The sequence below is a fragment of the Pogona vitticeps genome, chromosome 6, assembly GCF_051106095.1.
Source record: "Pogona vitticeps strain Pit_001003342236 chromosome 6, PviZW2.1, whole genome shotgun sequence".
Classification (NCBI taxonomy): domain Eukaryota; kingdom Metazoa; phylum Chordata; class Lepidosauria; order Squamata; family Agamidae; genus Pogona; species Pogona vitticeps.
The window spans coordinates 83,503,064-83,523,746 of record NC_135788.1 but is presented as its reverse complement, the minus strand read 5'-3'; the positions used below and the strand labels follow the sequence as shown (position 1 = coordinate 83,523,746).

Below are 20,683 nucleotides of genomic sequence, written 5' to 3'. Positions count from 1 at the left end.
ATGAAATCCCGAATTATCTACTAAAGTAAGCCCATTGAATCCGTGAGATTTCCATAAGTGTTGACTCACTTACGGAAGCTATTGATACAATAGGTCTACTCTGTTGGGGACCAGGAACTGGTTTTATTCCTTGTATTTCTGCAGCGAATCACAGCAGAGGAACAATCACAGATAAAGCCCCACAAGGAAAACCATGACTCAAAGAATAGACTCTCTGGCATGGGGATGCTGAGTATCCATCACAACAGTTTTTAGAACAATTGTGCAGAGACACTCCAAGCTCTCACAAATAGTCTTATGGTACCATAATTAGTTTAAGAGACCAAGTATTCCACAAATGCAGATTACATACACATTTGTTAAGAAGAATATGAAGTGGCGGCCTCATTAGGTGTTGCATGTGAAGGGTGTTTATGAAGAAAGTGGACAATGAAGCAGCAGACATAGATCTCCATGAACACTACAGTCTCAACTGATTCTGGAAGTTAAGCAGCATTGGGCCCCATAAGAACTTGTATGGGTGAAGATAAGGGAGCACAAATGATGCCTTATTAGGGGTAAGAAAGAATCCTCCATGCAAACCTACAGAGCTATTGTCAGTCAGAATTGAAAGTAGTGGGCTAAGTGGACCAATGACCTGAGCTGGGATAAGGCAGCTTCCTATGTTCAGAAATTGGTGCGATTCATTATTATAAAGCATTTGCAATTCAAGAAGAAAGGCTGTTAGGTATGTGTACTGTATGCTGTTTTCCTTCATCCATGTGCCTTTTCTTTTGTAGAAGGCACCCTAATATATAAATATCACACAATATCTCTTTATTACAGTATTGCTTTTTCTAAGCTTAATTAAACTTTTAATTAGCCCCCTAATGGTAGGGCTAGTCATTAAAACTTTAACCTTTATCTTGAGCAGCTTTTTCGGCAGCTGCAAAGTCCAGTCTCTCTCTCTCTTTCTCTTCCACCCTAGAATGCATCTGGGCCCCACAAAAATGCCACTACAAGTGATACATTTGGGAGTGGGGAGCACATGTGTAAAATAAAATGCATTGTTGCAGAGCGAAGGGAGTCCTGAAAAAAAAAAAGAAAGAGTGTGGGGTTCTTGTGTCTGATTTGAGCGTGATCTTCCTATTGGAAAAATAAAATTGTTGAAATAAATTAACTTCTTCAGCTGCTGAAAAAGATGCTCAAGATAAAGGTTAAAGTTTTAATGAGTAGCCCTACCATTAGGTAGAGTGAGGCATCTGTCTTGAGTAGTAGATGCTAGAAATTATGGAAGGACAAAGCTATGTGTGATTCAAGCTAGAGAGCATCTCTCAGGTATAGTGGAGGATGCTGTCCTGTTGCCAGTAAGGAAATAAGATGCAGTTGGCAGTCTGTACAGCTTCTCTACAAGAAATAAAATGAGGGAGACGACAGTTTCTCCTTTGTTTTAGGCAGCAAAATGCCCTGGGGCAGCCATGTTCCATGGTAATTTCTAATAGAAGCAGGAAATATTGTCTCATGACTACTGACTTTCTCTCACTTTGAGCATCAGAAATGCCAAATGTGTGGGAGAGTGGCTGAGAACAGGAGAGCCAAGGTGGGTCTTCAAGCCATAGTTTTGAAAAGGTGGCCTTTTTAACTAAAAGTCTGAGAATTCCCACAGCTATTGTGGGTACAGGGGGGCATGCAGATGACCACTACAGAAGTACACGAAGAAATATGGGCAGAAAAAATGGGCAATGAAACAAATGGTGCAGTTGGAAAAGGACATTAGACATCCTGAATCATATGAGAAGCTGGCAGTCAACTGAACATGGCCTGTGCCCTGAGGGATGGGAAAGGGTCGTTCCATCCAGGCCTTAATGCCAAGGGATGGCATCTGTGGGGCTTCATGTACACAGAATCTTTCCTCCTTAGCCAGCCCTCCTTATTTAACCACTGCAGTCCTGTTTGGCAGTGGAGTGAGGATAAAAGGCTTGTGGCCTAAGTGAGGGGTGAGCAACTTCTGAGGTTCCAGAGGATATTTTTGTCCTTCACTCTATCTTGGGTGGCTGCAGACATTCTCTGCCTCCAATTTTATTTTCTTTTGCCCACAAAGTGTAACCTAGATGCATCTGGTACTGCAATTTGCAATGTAAACCCCATATTCCGTACTGGCTGCCTTAGCCCTTACAAGACTCTTTTTCTTTTCTTTTCTTTTCTTTTCTTCTCTTTTCTTTAATAAGTGAGAAATAACTTGGGATGGGAGATGGAACTGCATTTCCACGGCATTGCACCCCTCAGATGCCTTTGGAGGGGGGTGCAATTTGCATTTTGGGAAGCAGAAAATATATACTCTGGGGGTCATCACCTTATTGGGCCTTACTGGGTATCCTATAAGATTACACTTTTCTCACCCCTGCTCTTCAGCTCTCTGATACATTTGAAACCGCTGTTTTTGAGTATGGAGTGTAGATTCTATTTTCTGCTCCCCTTCTCATTCCTCTGACTTGGCTATTGAAGGTGGTCATGGAGAAAAAAAAAACCATTGGTTGACACTCACAATTCACCTGATGGGATTATGAAAATCTGCTTGGCCTGTTCATGATTAAAGTGTTCTCATAGAGTTTGTTCTTGAAAGACAATTGCAGCTTCCTTTGATGAGGTGAGCAAAGCCATACTAACAAAAGGGTGAATACTGGTAGGCCAGGAAGTTGTGCATGCCTGGCATGAAGAAGGTTCCAGATTGAACCCCTACACTCTTCAAGTAAGACTGTATGCCCTTCCTCACAAAAATGGTGACTTTGAGTTTGCAGAGCAGATGCCCATCTACAGTAGGCTGGTCTTTTTCAACCTGGTGCCTTCTGGATATTTTAGATATTAACCTCAATCAGCTCCAATCAGTATGGAAAACAGTAAAGAATACCAGAGCTGGAAACCAAAACATTGGAGGTTACCAATTTTGAGAAGACTGGAGAACATAATGCTGATCAAAATCAACCAGTGGGGTCTCACTGAGCATAAAGCAGAATCATGTTGCACCTGGGCCACAGTGTGATGTCTATGCATTGTTCTCCTCAGAAGCAACCATTTAGGCAAATGAGCAGGATTTGGTGAGCCATCAGCACGCCTTTTGCAGGCTCTGGTACTTGGGTTTTTTATTGGCCCAGCTTTCCTGAGTTCACTATCAACGTTATGCATGAGCTGGAAAATCTTCAAACTGCTGCCTCCCCATGGCAGACTTTGTAGGAAGCTTTGGTCTCCTTGTACCTGTGGGAGGCAAGATAATTTCAATTGAATGAAGATCTTGCTACCTTGATGAGTAGACAAGATACTGTAATGCTAACATATTGGGATGATTTTACTGCTGACTACAATGTTCAATCATAAAAAGCTTCCTCCTCCCATCCTGCGGCTTCGAAGGGTTCCTGACAATCAAAGGGATTAATTGGGACCCCCTACTGGCCATGAGATAGGACAAGGAAACCTTTAATATCCAAAAAATCGCTCTAGCAGATGATGTCATCAGCCTGAAGCTGTGGAATTTATATGAAAATGATTTCAGTCACTGTAGTTGCTTGCGCTTCCATCCCCTATTTGTCAAATCCCATTGAATTCTGGATGAAGAAGTTCATCTGGTAAGGAAATGGCCATGGAAAGCAAATGGGGAGAGGAAAAGGCGCATGTGTTAGCGAGGCAGATTCCTTTTCTACCTAGTCAAGTAATAACACCCTCTCATAACCTGGAAAATATTGTCAGCCTTTCAGTCTTTGGGCAAAACCAATGCCCATGCTCTTTGAGGGATTCTGTGAGTTGTAGTCCAGAAAATAACTTTTCTTAGCCCGGGAGGGCAATATATTCATTTTAAAGGATGGGAGAAGAGAATAATTAAGGTGGGGAAGGAGGAAATGTTTAAGTCAAGATGGATTATTTGGTCTAGGTTGGCCAGTGCTCCAGCAGATGGTTTCCATACAAAATTATCTTTCCTCAGGCGTTTAACAGTGCCTAAGTGCTTCTGTCAGCTGGCCTTCATGGAGGAAGTTTGGTTTTATAAAAAGCTTAGGATATCAATAATGAAAATGGAATCCAGGGGGCTTTTCTGTCTCTTTCACATATATCCCAAATATGCATTGTCAAAGCTCCAGGAGACTATGCAAGCCTGTAGCTATTAGCACAGGACACTGCTTAGGGATGCTGCTAAACTTTGGCACTAAGTATCTGATATCATCGTATCTCTTTATTGGGATACCATAGGTGATATTAAAAAACACCAGCCAGAATTTAAATGAATGTTTGTGCTGGCATAAGTGCAAAAGTTTATCTCTGAGGAGTGACTAGCTACTAACAGGAGTCCCTGTTTGAATTTCTCGTCACACAGTGTGTCGTGGAACTGGTGCATGACTAAGAAATCAATCAGAGACTTGCTAGTTAGCACCTCATGTTAAACTATTGTGCTTACTTTGACATAAATATTCAGCTGGGCTCCAGACACTCATTTATTAATAATGTCAAAGGGTCCAAATCATCATGCTTGTTCTGCTCAGGACTGTCCCAGGCATGAAGCAGGGCAGGGCAGAGGTCCCTGTAGGTTTGCATGCAGGTAATTTTGCTTTTGCTCTCCTGTATCCCCAGATGTGTCCAAAGAAGAAGACAGCAGAGAGAAGAACCACTGCAACTGAGGAAGTTCTTTTCTAACTCTTAGCCAACATATATCACCAATCCTTCTCAATATTCCACAAGAACTTTAGGACTGAACTGAACAACTTAACTAACAAAGACAAGACTTTTAACATTGTTAAAAGTGAAAAATTCTTAAGTGTAGAAGGACAGCAGTTTATTACAGCACAAAAGTTTTCCTCGCTTCTTGCTATGCAAATTAATTTTGTTTTGTGATGAGTCATCATCAGGAGGTAAACACAGGCAGGCTTGATTGCTGAGGCAAATTCTGAGGAATTCTTTATTTATTTATTTATTTATTTATTTATTTATTTATTTATTTATTTATTTATTTATTTATTTATTTATTTATTTATTTATTTATTTATTTATTTATTACAACTAACACATCCTATGTATTTCAGGGGGTCTGCTCTAGGTAGGCCTAACATTGGATTTATTCCATAGTGTATTTCATTACTTATTTGACTTTATTATCTCAGCACAACAGATCAAACAAGGTGGTGTTTCAGGACTATAACTACATTAGTCAACCCCCTAGAAGTTTCTTATCTTTCATACCTCTTTCTTATGTAGCAGTAGAATACAGCAATCATTCCAATTAGTAACATTCCACCACCAATCCCGACAGCAACATAACATTCAGAGGAATATTGTGTGTAGGAATTTAACATCAAATGTTCACATCTTTCACCACTGTAACCTACAAAGCACCTGGGATGGAGAAAAAAAAAAGATTCCCTAAGAGGAGATGGTCAAGAGGATAAACTAAAAGCTGGACTCTCTTAAGAGAAAAATCACAAGCCAGGAGATTTCCTTTTCAAATTTAACCTGAATGGAGTTTCTTAAGACACATCATAAAATCTAATTCATCAAAGAATAACTTCATTTTTCCGTATATAAAATGACACTTTCCCCAAAAAATAATTAGTGGAAAAATTTGAGGGTTGTTTTATGCATGGAAGGCAGCAGTAGGAGGCAGGGACGGAGGCAAAGAAGTAGCCACGCTCAGCTGCCTGTAGCAGCTGCCCATTGACTGCTGCCGCCACTGCCCAATTGCCCCCTTTAGTGCTACTGCGTTGTTCCCTGCCTAAAGGAGATGACTGCTGGAGGGGGCGATTGGGTGGCAGAGGCAGCAATCAGTGGGCAGCTACAAGAGGCGACCGAGTGTCGTGCTCCTTTGCCTCCGTCTCTGCCTCCTCGGTGATCGTACAGCCTTTTGATCCCTGCTTTCCCTTTCCTTTTGCTGAGCCCTGTGGGGCTTAGCAAAAGGGAAGTGGCGGGGAAAGCAGTGCTCAGATTTTCTAATTTGGGGTTAGAAAAGGGGGGAGTCATCTTATACATCTGGTCGTGTTATAAATGGAAAAATGCGGTATTTGCTTACCTGCAAGTGGGCATCTTTAATTCTGTGTGAAATACGCAGATACCATTAAGACAATAATCATTGTGCTCTTCAAAGCAGGACTGAATGCTTTTTAGGTCCACAGGACTCACTGTATGTCCTGCTGGGAGGAAGAAATGGATGACAAAAGATGGCATGGATGACCAGACTGCAATCTGATACAAACTTTGTCTCTGAGTACGTACCACTGATTTCACTTCTAAGTAGACTTTCATAGAACTGTGCCACATTTGTCCAAAATTACATTATCTTGAAAGTTCTGGATATTTATGGCAGAAAAGCCCTACCACAGATTTCATTTACTTATTTTCTAGATGGACACACTGCCCCAGTTTTTCCCAACAGTTTTATCTCAAGAGCTGCTATAACTCGCTGTGAGCCCCAGCCAGTAGAGACAACAGTTGGGAATGATGAGAATCATAACCTTCCATAATACATGGAAGGACCAGGCTGGGGCGGGGGCTGGCTGCTCATCTGGGAAGCCCTCACCTAGCTTTCATTAATATTAATGAGGTTTGTGCAGAACATCCTGCTAACTTTTGTTATTTGATGAGAGTGCTATTTGATTTCCACTCTCCCCGCAGGTTTTTGAGGTATGTATTTACTGTATTTTTCGCTCCATAAGACGCACCAATTTTTTAGGAGAAGAAAACAGGAAAATATAATCTGTTTTATTCGCTCCATAAGACGCACAGACTTTCCATGCCCGTTTTGTGGGGGGAAAGTGCGTCTTATGGTGCGAAAAATACGGTAATTACAGGAAGGCAATATAACACTGTTAATTTATAATTATGTGCCATCAAGTCAATTCTGACTTACAAACAACCCTCCCAGGGTTTTCTAGACCAGTGGTCCTCAACCTTGGGCCTCCAGATGTTCTTGGACTTCAACTCCCAGAAATCCTGGCCAGAGGAGGTGGTGGTGTAGGCTTCTGGGAGTTGTAGTCCAAGAACATCTGGATGCCCAAGGTTGGGGACCACTGTTCTAGACCAGTGGTTCTCAAACTGGGGTCCCAGATGTTCTTGGGCTGCTACTCCCAGAAATCCTGCCCAGCACAGCAGGTGGTGAAGGCTTCTGGGAATTGCAATCCAAGAACATCTGGGGACCACACTTTGAGAACCACTGTTCTAGACAATTACTCAGTAGTTTACCTTCTTCTGGGGGGTGTCTGGGACTGTTCAGCTTGCCCAAGGCAGGCTCTTCTCCTGGGATGCACAGTGGGGAATTGGGCTCCCAACCTCTGGCTCTGCAGCCAAATGCTCAATCCACTAAATTATCCAGCCAGTTGTTACTCTCAATCTCAATTATTCTATGGAATTCTCAAAATATCCTTTTTGGTAATTACCAGTACAGGAATATCTTGGCATTGTAAAGTTTCACTCAAGTGCAACATTCCATTCATTGCCGCTGAAACCTCTGATAAGCTGCTGACCTGAGCCAGGGAGAGTCCGATGCAGCAATGCATTTGTTCCACTTCTTTCTGACGCATTCATTGTGGTGAGTGATTCAGTGAAATCTTAGGAAATACAGAGCAGCTATTATTAAACATTGCAGAGATGATCCTTTTGCAGCCATAAACAGCAGAGGATCTAAAAACAGCTGCTGCCACCAAGCTGTGCACCTGATCTTTATGATACAGATGAACCTCATACAGAACTACAGTGGTGCCTCGCTAGACAGTTACCCCGCATGAGTTTTTTCGCTAGACATTGGCTTTTTGTGATTGCTACAGCGATTTGCAAAACAGTGATTCCTATGGGGGAATTTCGCTGGACAATGTTTGGTCCCTGCTTCGCAAACCGATTTCTGCTAGACAACGACTTTGACAGCTCCCTCTGCGCTTGCAAACAGGTGTTTTTGGGACATAAGCTTCGCAAGACAGCGATTTAAACAGCTGATCGGCGGTTTGCAAAGTGGCTTTCCTATGGCCAATCTTCTCTAGACAACGACGATTCTTCCCCATTGGAACACATTAAACAGGTTTCAATGCATTCCAATGGGGAAATGCTTTTCGCTAGACAGTGATTTCACTAAACAGCGATTTCAGTGGAACGGATTATCATTGTCTAGCGAGGCACCACTTTAGTTGATTCTGTTCACTTTCTTGATGGCTCTCCCATTGACAACTTAGCACCATTGTATCCCGACTGAGCTTCCACTTGTTATTCTTCATCCGCCCCATTACCAACCCCTTCAAGGATCTCCACAGCAACACCAGAAATTCCAGTTTGCTGAAAACCTCGGAAATAGACTTTAGCTCAGTATGTTGGCAAAAATAAAGGGGGGAAAAAAAAGGAGGCAAAATTTGCTAACTCATTGCAGGCTAAAAGTTTTATTTCAGTGTGAGCCTTGGTCTATAAATCCAAGAGAGCTGCAGACCGTTCAGGTTTACAATACTGGGTTATATGAACAAGGACCTGGCTCTTCAAGGCACTTAATATGTTTCAAAGCCAGAAGGACTTGAACTCAATGGGACATATAGTTGAACTGTAAATGTTAAACCAAATTGTTCCTTGTTGTTACATGATATCAAGTTCTCTCCGACTAATGGCAACTCTACGAATGAGTGACTTCCAAAATGTCCTTTCCTCAACTGCTGTGGTTTCCTTTATGGAGTCAGTTTATCTCATATTAGATCTTCCTCTTTGCCTGCTGCCATCAGTCTGTCCTAGCATAAATCAATTTATATATTGCAAAAGGCTGAATATGTGCTCTTCTGGGATACCAAATACAGTAACGTGTAAGGGGAGGTGAAATTTAATAAGCAAAAATTATCTCATTATGATAGGCTTGTTAAATCTTCAACATTTTTTCTTAATACAGAAACATAATACAGTTATAGCTGCAAAAATAATTCTGCCCTTTAAGAAGTTAAAATTCACTCTCGCTGGCTAACCAACTCAAGCTTTAATTATTCTCCACATTTAGCCAATGACACTTCGCAGCCCACCTACAGTAAGAATGGCCAAGCTGATCAGAGCAACTTTAAGCATGAGCCTGTATGTTGAAATGATAAACAAAAATAAGTAAAAACTATCAGCATACCTACCTTTTAATAAAATGCATAAAAATAACATGTCCAAAGGTACACCAACCATTTCTAGAGCACAACTCTCACTTCTCTTTCCAGCTCTTTGTCCTCCTCTGCCACCTGTGCATTTATATATGTCCCCTGTTAATCTTGCTGGTCAAAAAGGATGATGCATATGAGAACAGCCTGGAAACCTCAGAGCAAATAGAAATTGATTTAAGAAACCACCGCTTCCGTGCAATGTGATCAGGTGTTTTTCTTGGGGGGGGGAAGAGTAAGTTCCCATTACCTGTGGGCATAACTGTGTATTCAAGGATACTATTTAAGGGAGAAACTGGAGAGACCAGGTGAACACTGACTTTGCTATATACACATATTTAAAGAATGGACTAGGGGTGAGCCAAGCCTAGGTACCTACACAAGGAAATGGCTAAAGGTGAAATCCTGTTAGACTTTGATAGCTGACCTTCAATTTTGAGAAGGTCCCTTTGCATACGGACACAGGATTTAATTGAGAAGGTCAATATGTACCTCCAAGCTTAGTGAGGGGGCAAACTGCCTTCACCAAAACTAAAGCAGCACATGCAGCTTGAAAGGACAAGTTCTGCACATCATTTTTAAAATTTAATTTTAAACTAAACATGTATTTCAAATAAGCAGTTAATAAACAGGATGGTACTGAAAATGATTAAAAATTGAAAGTTTACTGGATGTTCCTATTTTTTAAAAAAAATACATGTATCTACACAAACACAGACTTTTGTTAAACAAGTTGTTAAAAGCGGCAAGAAACATTGGCTAACTCATCTATGTCTCAGTGAGGCTTTTGCAGCAGGAAGGGGGTCCCCCCTGCATTAGCCACCCTTAGCAGTGCAGCGCTTATGACACAGCACAAAACATAGACATTTGTTTAAAAAAAAAGTACAAAATTGTTCATAGGAGAGACAACGGGTGCTCACTTCAAGGTTATCCCACTATAATGGCATATACTGTGTTTCACTAGAAAAGTTGCCATCACCATAGGATACTACTGTGATGCCTCCTCAGGACCAAGACAGGCAATCAGACATGCCAGAAAAATGGGGAAGAGGTTGCCAGATGAGTTGGTACAAAATTGACAGCCTCCAATGGCTGAACAGATAGACAAGAATGCCATTGAAAAAAGTATAGGCCTTTCTGCAATTAACTTTATGTTGTGTTGTAAAACAAACAGATGGTTAGCGTTTCAACTTCAAAGCCAACTGTATTGTGTTTTGCAGTGTAGTCACATTCTTTGATGACAAATTTAATACCTTAACGTTATAATCCTACACAAGGCTATAAGGAAGTAAGCCCCATAATTTTTAATAAGGCTTCCTTCCAAATAAAGGGGTATACAATTGCAGCTTATGATAATTGTTTTTCAAGAAATGTTTAGGGGGTTTTCACACTGCTTATGTTACAGCCGCCTAGAGTGGTCATATAGATAGACCAGATGGGCGGGATACAAATCAAATCAAATCAAATCAAATCAATCAATCAATCAATTTGCTGTCAAGTAGGTTCCTTTTCTCTTGCCCAGTTTTCAGTGGTTATTACCATCAGGCTAATGACAGCCTGTTCCCATCCTTCATATTTTGTTTCCACAAAAATAATTTGTTTGGAAATTTACAGTGATTTTAAAGCAATCTTTTGCCTCCCCCCCTTTGCTTGGTCTCTCCTGTGTCCTAGTGCAGTGGTCCCCAACCTTGGGCTTCCAGATGTTCTTGAACTTCAACTCCCAGAAATCCTGGCCAGCAGAGGAGGTGGTGAAGGCTTCTGGGAGTTGTAGTTCAAGAACATCTGGAGGCCCAAGGTTGGGGACCACTATCCTAGTGTGCACATTTCCTAATAGCAGTGACAAAAGAGGTGGCTGCAAAAAGGAGGTGCCTAGCATTGCACACCCACAGGAAGCAGAAAACCTCTGCCTCCTTCATAATTATCAGTTTCATTTCTGATTGCACGGTCATGTGACTCCTATCTTCCAAAATGGATCTGAGAAGAGGGATGAAAATGGAAAGACTCCATCCCCTGAAGTGTACTTCTCTTTTAAAAAAAACACCCATAATTGGTTTAAAAGAAACTGGTGTGTGTTTTTGCTTTTACAAATGATAACAGTATTTCCATAAATCTTTTAAATTTTAAATGTTTGGAAACATTTAAATGGTAAGGAGAGGTATTGACACACTTGATACAAATTGGATATTGGAGAAACTGAATGAAAATTTTAAAAAAGGATCGTAGATATTCAAGAAAGTTGAAGTTGAATCACTGCTGTATATTTGTGTCTCTGCAAGATGGGCCGTTTGGTGAATTCTAGTGGGGTGTACTTCTTGGGAAACAAAGTGTTGCCACACTATGCGTTTCAAAATAATGGTGTTTACTAAGACCAACCGTTATAAAATAAACCTTGATAACATATTTAAATGAACCAACAGTCATGTCGTTTTGAGGAGGAAGAACTTCCAGCATTGTTTGCATGTGAGCTTTGGCATGCACCGCTGATGAAGAAATTTTCAGAAGGGTTTTCTGAGTCACACAATGAAGAGGCAGGCATGACTGCTTGCTGTAGAATCATGGATACAAAAGCGTTCAAAACTGAAGCAGAAATGCATCCACAATTGAAGCTGTGAATACAGACATCCTAAATCCACAGTAGATTTGCAGCAGAAAACAAGATGGAAAAACAAAAACAGTCTGCCTCTGCAATTCATGGGAGACACGAGAAAGCTCTCTTGAAGTTGGACAGCTTTTAAGAGACTATTTGTTACGCACCAGTTTCTTCTGCATTTTTACATATTTTGTCCATGAAAATGCCTTCCGCAGGTTTCTAAACTGAGAAGAAGCCACCTGCACAAAGCCAGGGTAGGAGATTCAATCCCATGTTTTCCATTCTTTTAAATGTTTGTCACCTCAACTTGCATATGTAAACTACTTTCTTTGTGTACATTTCTTCTCACTGATTTGATGCTGATAACAGTTATAACAATAATAATAGTTAACTGTTATAACAAATTGTATATAACAGAGTACAGTGTAGTTATTTGACTTATTGCCTAGTGGAAAAATATGGAAAATGACTGAAAAAAATCACTGAGCAGTTTTATGAAAACAGTTTTCAACAATGGTCCAAATTCAGGGCACTGGCAGAGAAATGCCACTGTGAACTTCCACATTTAAATTTTTTAGTTGATGTGTGTATTCAGAGGAAATGAAACAACACAATAAAAATGAACAGATTAACAATTTTTTTATTTTGAAAACATGGGCGAAAAATCTTATGTTCTGCTGCAGAATTGTTTGGAATAAGTGTCTGTCTGTGTTTACGCCCCTTCAGCTGAAATAAAGAAATGCAGACAAGCACCTACTTGGACTCCTTTCAACGAGTAAATTAAAAATTGTACCCAATATAGTTCACTTTCAACAATCAGGTTGTTATAACACTACAGTTCACTCATACTGAAAAATGGATAATCAACCTGTTAAAATCCTGTGGAACTTAAAAATATCAATTTATTTTAATTCCAAATACACACTGCAGTTTTTACAGGTGGAATTTTCCTGTCTACTAACTATGAGAACAAGGCTTCTGCAGTAAGAGTTAAATAGGTCAACCCGCACCCAATAAATTAAATATAAATGTGGACAATGTCTTGCTCTGGATGAAGGGACAAACTAGAGGTAGATGCAAAATGCTACAAAGCGCAGTGATTTCTTGTGGGTTGATTCTCCATCTTTTTTAATGTTAGTAAACATGTGAATCACAATCCAGTGGTTATAAACATTGAGCATGCTTAAAAATACACATGCAATTTACTATCTTTTGAGTATTTTTAAATATATTCCGCCATCAAATTCCATATTATAGTGAGCACAGTGGTTTCCAAATGTATATTTGGGAATTCCCCTTTATGCATATTGTTACTAAAATATAAGCCCTTTATTATTGTAAGCTTGAATAGCATTATACAGTTGAAACTCACACACACATTTCATTTCCTGTTGGACGAGAGCTCCCATTGACATCACACATTTTGTAAACTGGGATCAATAGTTCAGACCAAGGCTATGTACACAAATTATTACACCAATTCATATGTGAAATCAACAGATATATAGTCTGCAGCATAGATAGTAAATTCCTGTAAAATTTGCAAACAAACCTATTGTCAATCTTCCCGTGTGAATAAATGCAATTCAGAAATAAATATATTTGTAACAAAAATAAATGTTTATGTATCCATAAATAGAATGACTTGAATAAAAAGTTTTTAATAAATAAGCTTCTTCTTAGCAGCAATGAATGTATTCTTCAAGAGCATGGCAACTGTCATTGGTCCTACCCCTCCTGGCACAGGCGTGATAAAGCCAGCTTTCTTCTTTACTTCTGCCATTTAAAAAAAAGAGTGGGGAAAAAGAGATTTTGCATAAAACACATGTTTTACAATGTTGGCAATTAATAAAACTTAACCCACAGCCAGAGTGAGCAAAAAATATATCTGTATACTCTTAAAGTTGCTGATGGAATCCTGGTTCTAATAGCTAAGAAGCAGGATTTTTCATCTTGTTCTTTATTTGTTGGGGGCATTAAATGTTAATTCACAATGTAGATACTATCCAATCATGAAGGTCACAGAATAGGTTACTAGTCCAGTTCCATCTACTCAGTGGAAAGTAGATTAAGATTGAAGGCTAACTCTGATATAGCTCAAGACACACAGGCTCCTCACATGGCAGGCTCTGGATATCTCCAGTTTGCTCACATCTTTCCCCACTATATGAAAAACTGTTGCAAAATTCATTTCTGTCACTAGGCATAGCTTGGCTGACAGATGGGGGACTGGAAGAGATGTACAGAAGGACCTATGCGTACATCTACATGTTTGGACCAGACCTGAAGATTGGTTCTAATCCATTTTTGCTACATTAAGACATGGCCAAACTGCAGATTCTATCTGCTTCCTTTATTCTTGCTTATTCCAGGAAATGCAGAAATAGAAAAACATTTGTACATCTTCAAAGGAATAATCCTGAACATGTCCAAGTTAAAAGAACTGGCTGAGGTGGGCAATGTGCCAGCAGAATCAGAAACGGCTGCTGCTCTAAGCCTTCATTGGGGTACAACAGCTTTGTGGGCATCAAAACCCTGAAAAATTCAGTTCCCAGCATTTCTGAGCCCTTAAATACCCATTATCACTGCTGCTCCAGGTACTTTCTTAGAGGAGGAAACAGGGGCACTGGGCCTCTAGTGTTCCTGAAACAAAAGATTCACAAGATGGCAGGAAGGCCTCCAGCCTTGCTGGGTTCTAAAGCAAGGGGGAAAAGGTCCAATACCTTATCTTATTTGTCAATGATATTATCAGGACACAAAATTGGGAATTTAGAACAGGCTTGACCTAACAAGTTTAATCTGGACACACATTAACTTATTTTAGACAAGCCTAACAAGCTTATTCCAGATCAAGTCCATGGAAGCTCATCTACCAGCCCCTTTCCCATCCATCCATCCAACTGTGTTAGGTACCATGGATTTTATTATCTAAATGCAATTGACTTGCATTGCAGAACACACTTCCCAAGGGTATATGAAAAAGGCAGACCCCAAAACAAAAAGTATTGTGGTTCTTTTTAAGACAAATATATTTCAGTGGGAGCTTTTGTGGATTACAACACACTTCTTCAAACTCAGACACCACATTTTCAGTCATTTCTTCTGTTTCTGAATAACTGGATTGCAGTCCATGAAAGCAAACACTGAAATAAATTTGGTAATCTTAAAAGTGTCATAATATTTCTTGTTTTTGCTTTAAAAGACTAATGCAGCTACGTCTTTGAAAAGTTTGATTTAAAAGCCTTTGCTGGTGGGAAATAAGGAATAATCATTTTGCAACTTCTTCATAAATTTTCAGTGTTTCTTCATCTTCTAAAAGAAATGATATGCATCCCTGACAAACAGGATCCTCTGCGAAGTCTTCATTCTTGGAACGCTTTTAAAATAGAGAGTATCTGGTCCAAATAGGATTAATCCCTCCAGAAAACTAGTCAACACTAGCAAACTAAGGGCATAATTTTGTTCTTTGAACTACATAGTTTTCAAACCTAAGGAACATTCTTACATTCTGTACATTTTCCACTGAAGTGCATTCCAACCCAATTTCAAAAACACTTTAGTACGTTTATGTAACATCACTCCTAATTAAGTCACATTTTACAGAGATACTGTTTTTGTTACAGAGATACTCTTTGTCATGAGTAAAGGTGCATTCTTCCACTGCATCACTTTCTTTTATCCTCTTGGCCCCATCAGACTCTAGTTTCTCATGGAGGTATGATTAGAGGGAGACCTCAAAAAGCAAAGCAAAATAAAACCGCCTGGTCAGTAGCATAAACAGCTCTGTCTGTAGTATGTCAAGCCACAAGGTACTGCTATTCTAGACATTTTGATGTGATCTGAGTAGACTTGACTGCTTGTAGTGAAGTGCAAGCAGGTAAAGAATCCTGCTACCACTAAGACTGCAACCTAATTATCTTTAAAATACTATTCTAAAATAGTCTTCAATAAGAACTCACCTCTTCTCAAAAGATACGATGTAAAGACAAGTGCTCTTGTGGCCAAAGTTTTGCAAACAATATACTGTCAGAATACCTATACTTCAGTCTGCTTTGCCTTCTTTGAAAATCTAGGATCACAGCTGGCATAAACCCATTACCAGAATCCTACTGTGGTGTAGTCCAATGGTGTAAATCTCGGTAGTAAATAACCCCTATTCTCACTGATACCTTAAAAAAATAGTACTACATGTATGATTCAATGTAGGGACTATTTCATATACATCCAAGTATCCTTTATACACTTTTGTGTAGGGCATTATATAAATTCATTGTTTGCTGCATGGGATACAATTTGTTTGCCACATAGGATGAACTACATGCAGAATTCCCAAAAGATATGCAAAACACGTTGTGTTGAAGTCACCTTCAAGCTTGTTAAAAGTTCCATTCTTCCTCTTCTAAGAATGTGTGTCAAATTTTAATGTGCTTTTTTAAAATGTGCTTTCTTTGTCCTCCCACCCTTTCCCATCAAGAGATGAATATTTACAAACCCCTCCCATCTCCAAAAGCAACTGTGACAGATTTAGTAATTCCATGAACAAAGCCACTTGGCTTACCTTCAAAGTCTACATCCCCAACTAATTTGGTCTTCCCTGTGAGAGGATCATGGATATGGTTGATCCCAACATCAATTACAGCTGCTCCTTCTTTTACCATATCAGAGGTAATCAGTTTTGGAATACCTGAAACCACCAATCCAATTAGGATTTCATAGAGCTGAACAAGAACATATCACATTTAGTATTTTCATCCTTAACAGGGAAAAACCTTAGAAATATTTAATTGATAAACACTGAAAATTTGATCCAAAATATTGACATACTGTAACAGATACTCTGTTTCACATTGCCAGTGTGGATGGCCAGAACATGGTATCCAGAAGACACAGGATATGTTCATTTAGGGCAGGGGTCTCCAAACCTTTTACAGTGAGGGTCACACTGAATATTGTCAAAGTTTTTGAGGGCTGAGGGAACAGGAATGTGTGTGCGGTTGCCTGCACACCCACACACACCTGCCTGCCCCCCACATGCACAGATGGTCTCTCCTTGACTACACTATTAAGGGTGATAAGTGGACAGTGTCTGGACATGGCAGAATTTTAAAAATGCCAGCACAAATCTTTAGGCCAATTTATATAAGAGAATGAGAGGACAAGAATAGTGACAATGTCACAGTGGGGAAATAATACTCAGTAAACATAGGTATTTGCAGTATTAAAGAGCCCTATAATTATATTTGCATAACAAAAATTCTGCAAATACTTTAGAGTCATTAATTAAGGCAACCAGCACATTTGAGGGTGACCTCTTTCACAGATAGGTTAAAATGTTGGGCTTACTATGAACTACTGAAAAATCCATATACTAAAACAGTCTTTTTTTTCTCTAAGCAAAACTGCTGCACAATAAAATTCAGGCTTTTAACTCTCCCCACCCAAGAAAACCTCAGGAACAAAAATGTTTCAGTAATGCAGTGATAAACCTAATAGTAATTGGGATTTCTTTGCTACAGGAAAAAGGCACAGATCCTTCCTTATGTTGGACTACCACATTAAAAAAAAAGACAAGAAGCATACATGGCTACATGTTTTTGTCTCCTTGATTACAGTTTCTAGACCTTCAGTTCTTCTGAGTGCCTGAAACACAGGCTGGAATTTTATCTTCTTAAAATGTCATCTTCTTCAAGCTCCTGCAAATCTTAGGTTTACTCCACACCTTATGCAAAAATGGGTGATATGAGCACCATTAGCCTGAGGAACAAACTTCCTTGACTTCACAACTCTGTTGTGTAATAAGTGTTTTATTTAGATCCTTTGAGAGGAAGAAAATAGAGTGCCACTAAGAAGTACAAATTAAAAACTCAACTGAATTAACATTCAGTGAGACCACATTTCTTAAAGGAACAGGTGTATATTACATATATCAGTGAGGGATGGCAACTAAATTTAGACACATCTGGACAGTTATCATAGATATAGAGGTTTGAAAGATGAGTGACAGAGCATGCAGATTTCTTTTGTAAATCGTGGTAAAAATGCCAAAGAAAAAGAGGAGAGGAAAAGGACAAAAAAGATAAGGTAAATTGGAGTCTTCGAGACATGCAAAATAACAAACCAATAAAGAAAATGAATAATAAAATAATAATTTTAGCCAAATTAATAAATCTGCTTAAAATTGTTTCCAGTGAAAAGTCCCTGCAGACATTTCCCTTCTTTAGTGTCATTGTGAGTATGTACCAGAGTGCCTCCCACCAAATATATTGACTGTGGACTCTGCTGGATTATGACTCCTGTCGCCCCAGCCAGAATGGCTTTATCATATTAGCCGTGTACAATAGGAATTGTAGCTTATCTTGAGAATGCTAGGATACAGAAAGATGATCTAGGTTCTACAAAAATATTTTATTTTAAACATAATAATGAAAATTTATGAAATAAAAAAAGACAGCATAACACAGATTTTCAAATAAACTGTGTATAACTGGGAGTACAACATTACCTGCAGCAACTATCACAATATCAGCAAGCTGGGTATGAATCTTCAGTTGATCTTTTGGTGTATATCTGTGAGTAATTGTCACTGTAGCATCACCTATCACAAATAACACTGGTCAAAGTCAATGTTAAATTATGGTACTATAATGAAGTACTGTAATAATAAAAACAATCATCATCCATATGTTGAAGCACCAAAGGTTTACACAACATAATTTGTTAACCTGTTTATCCACAAATGTGGCCCAAATATAATAATCTACATGTCTGTAAGAAGCCTACCAATGTATGTAATTTTAAAAGAAACATGAGCATTTCAAAATATTCTTTCTTGCCTGGAATCCAGCCCTTTGGATTAAAATTAGTTTATCAGATGAATACAAAACAAATAATTATAGTCACTTACATATTTGTGTAAAATAAGAGACTGATGAATAAAATACAGTAATGGGAATTTCAATATTATTTAAAGAAAATTAACTCACAATTCTGGATCTCTAGTTAAGAAAAATAAAATTTACACAAGACTGAATAAAGATAAATCAAACATGAATTTAGAATTCTAAATGTGTCTGGAAAGGTACTTTTATTGTTCCATAACATCAATCATGGAACATACAGCATTTTGATATGCACCTTGCCTGCAAGCAAGCACAAAGTAGAGGGCTAAATCCAGTGTTAGTCAATTTAGGCCCACTGAAATCATAGAAATTTATATTATTCATAGATTTATGCCCCACTCATTTCAACCAGATTATTCTAATTGGGACTAACACTAGGTTTAGTCCTAAAATGCTGCATCTTGTACAGACACATACTCCCAACCCCATTTCCTCCAAAATTTCACCCAAATATTGCTTCTTCAGCACGTTATGCAAAAGCCATTATATAATTAGTATGTGCAAGGTCATCTAACTGTTCTAAGTCCTAAGGGCAGGTATGCTCTGACTGTGGCTTGCTTCTGTAACTACAGTACCTTCTAGTTAGAAGGCATGGGATTTAATGAATTTTCTCAACTGGAGTTTACTAAAGATTATCTTATCTCTGAGTTTCTGAAAATCCTTTGAGTAATAAAATGTAATAAATGCAGAATACAAAGACAGTTAAGACATTCTTGTAAAAAAGTATTTCAGAAATGAATATACTTGCTGTATTGATTTGTTGACATTTGTTGACAATGACATAACTCAGTCACTCTTTGCCTCAAGAGAAAATTAGTTTAATTCAGTAAGGATGAAATAAGCCTCTATTCTGCCGCCCATAGTAGACCTTGGTCTAGATGGGCGGGGTAGAAATCTAACAAACAAACAAACAAATAAATAAATAAATTACAGTGGTGCCTCGCATAACGAGTGCACTGTTTAATGATGAATCCGCATAGCGATGCGGATTTTGCGATCGCTAATGCGATTGCATACCAATGTTTAAATAGGGCAAAAATCGCTTTGCGACGATCGGTAAGCGTTTCGCTTACCGATCTTCGCATTGCGATGTCGGGGGAACAGCTGATCGGCAGTTCCAAAATGGCTGCCGGAACACCCAAAATGTCCGCACGCAGCGTTTTCACGCACTGCCCTCGCTTACCGAGGGTGCGAAAATGGCGGATGGATGGGGAAACTTCGCTGAACAGTGAGTTTGGGCCCCGCTGGAATGCATTAAACAAAGTTTAATGCGTTCCAATGGGCTTTTCCGTTCCGTTTAGCGATGTTTCCCCATAGCGAAGGTTAATCCGGAACAGATTCACCTCGCTATGCGGGGCACCACTGTAATTAATTAATTAATATTCATTTCTTGAAAGGCTATAACAAGAGGATATAAAGACTCTTCGAAGATGTTTAATATCATCACCACTGTTTGTGTTTTTACTGTAACCAGTTGAACTACCCAAGGGGTTTATTTTCCCAGAAGCCTACATCTCCCATAGAGAATTTACAACATTCCAGTCCATATTTATTTTTATTTATTTATTATTAGACTTAATACCTCGCCCCTCTAGACAACATCTACTCGGGACGGCTTACATGAATAATACATGAATATGCACAAGAAAATGGATTACCGCCAAAGTACATTTTTTAAAATTTGGTTTTTAATAAATTTCATAAAGTTAAGTAACTCACAGAATCTATGCAACTATCTTTGTGCTTATAATTTGACAAAAACTTGAATTTCATTTGAAGCAAAACCTTTTCCCCAAAGTATTATTGTAGGAGTTTCATTAAGGACTCCCATCCAATTTTTGTCTCTCCAGACATTTGTGGCCAAAATATATAAGGGTCTATGGCAGATCTGCAGTTTCTCAGATCCAGGAGCCCTGCCTGGAACCCTCAGCTTTCATATAGTATTTGATTATGATCCACTCTAGCAGACTAGTGGCCTAAAGCAGCCATTCTCAACTCTGTTTCTGGCCATGGCCACAAACACAATATGAAAGTATATAGGCTGAATTAGGATTGTGTAAATCACATAACGAACCTTATAAGGG

General features: G+C 39.1%; 2 protein-coding genes across 3 annotated transcripts in view; both read right to left on the bottom strand.

Annotated features, from left to right (window-relative positions):
• Positions 1-3,059: 3,059 nt before the first annotated feature.
• EPGN (epithelial mitogen) lies at positions 3,060-6,247 on the bottom strand. Its single transcript, XM_073002893.2, has 3 exons — positions 6,023-6,247; positions 5,200-5,352; positions 3,060-3,231 (listed from the first exon to the last, which is right to left on the bottom strand). Exons 1-3 carry the CDS (start codon positions 6,175-6,177, stop codon positions 3,177-3,179), a joined length of 363 nt encoding a protein of 120 aa, XP_072858994.2. The 5' UTR covers positions 6,178-6,247; the 3' UTR covers positions 3,060-3,176.
• A 6,073-nt stretch (positions 6,248-12,320) lies between these two features.
• Positions 12,321-20,683, bottom strand: part of MTHFD2L (methylenetetrahydrofolate dehydrogenase (NADP+ dependent) 2 like) — a 28,056-nt gene continuing 19,693 nt past the window's right edge. The window contains exons 6-8 of one of the 2 annotated variants that reach the window (XM_078377717.1): positions 18,203-18,295; positions 16,259-16,384; positions 12,321-13,476 (exon numbers count right to left, since the gene is read on the bottom strand). In XM_078377717.1, the coding sequence (XP_078233843.1) occupies positions 13,361-13,476; positions 16,259-16,384; positions 18,203-18,295 (335 nt within the window). In that variant the 3' untranslated portion in view covers positions 12,321-13,360. Of the gene's footprint in view, positions 13,477-14,954; positions 15,434-16,258; positions 16,385-18,202; positions 18,296-20,683 lie in introns of those variants that run through there. The other variant, XM_078377718.1, reaches the window with a different exon arrangement.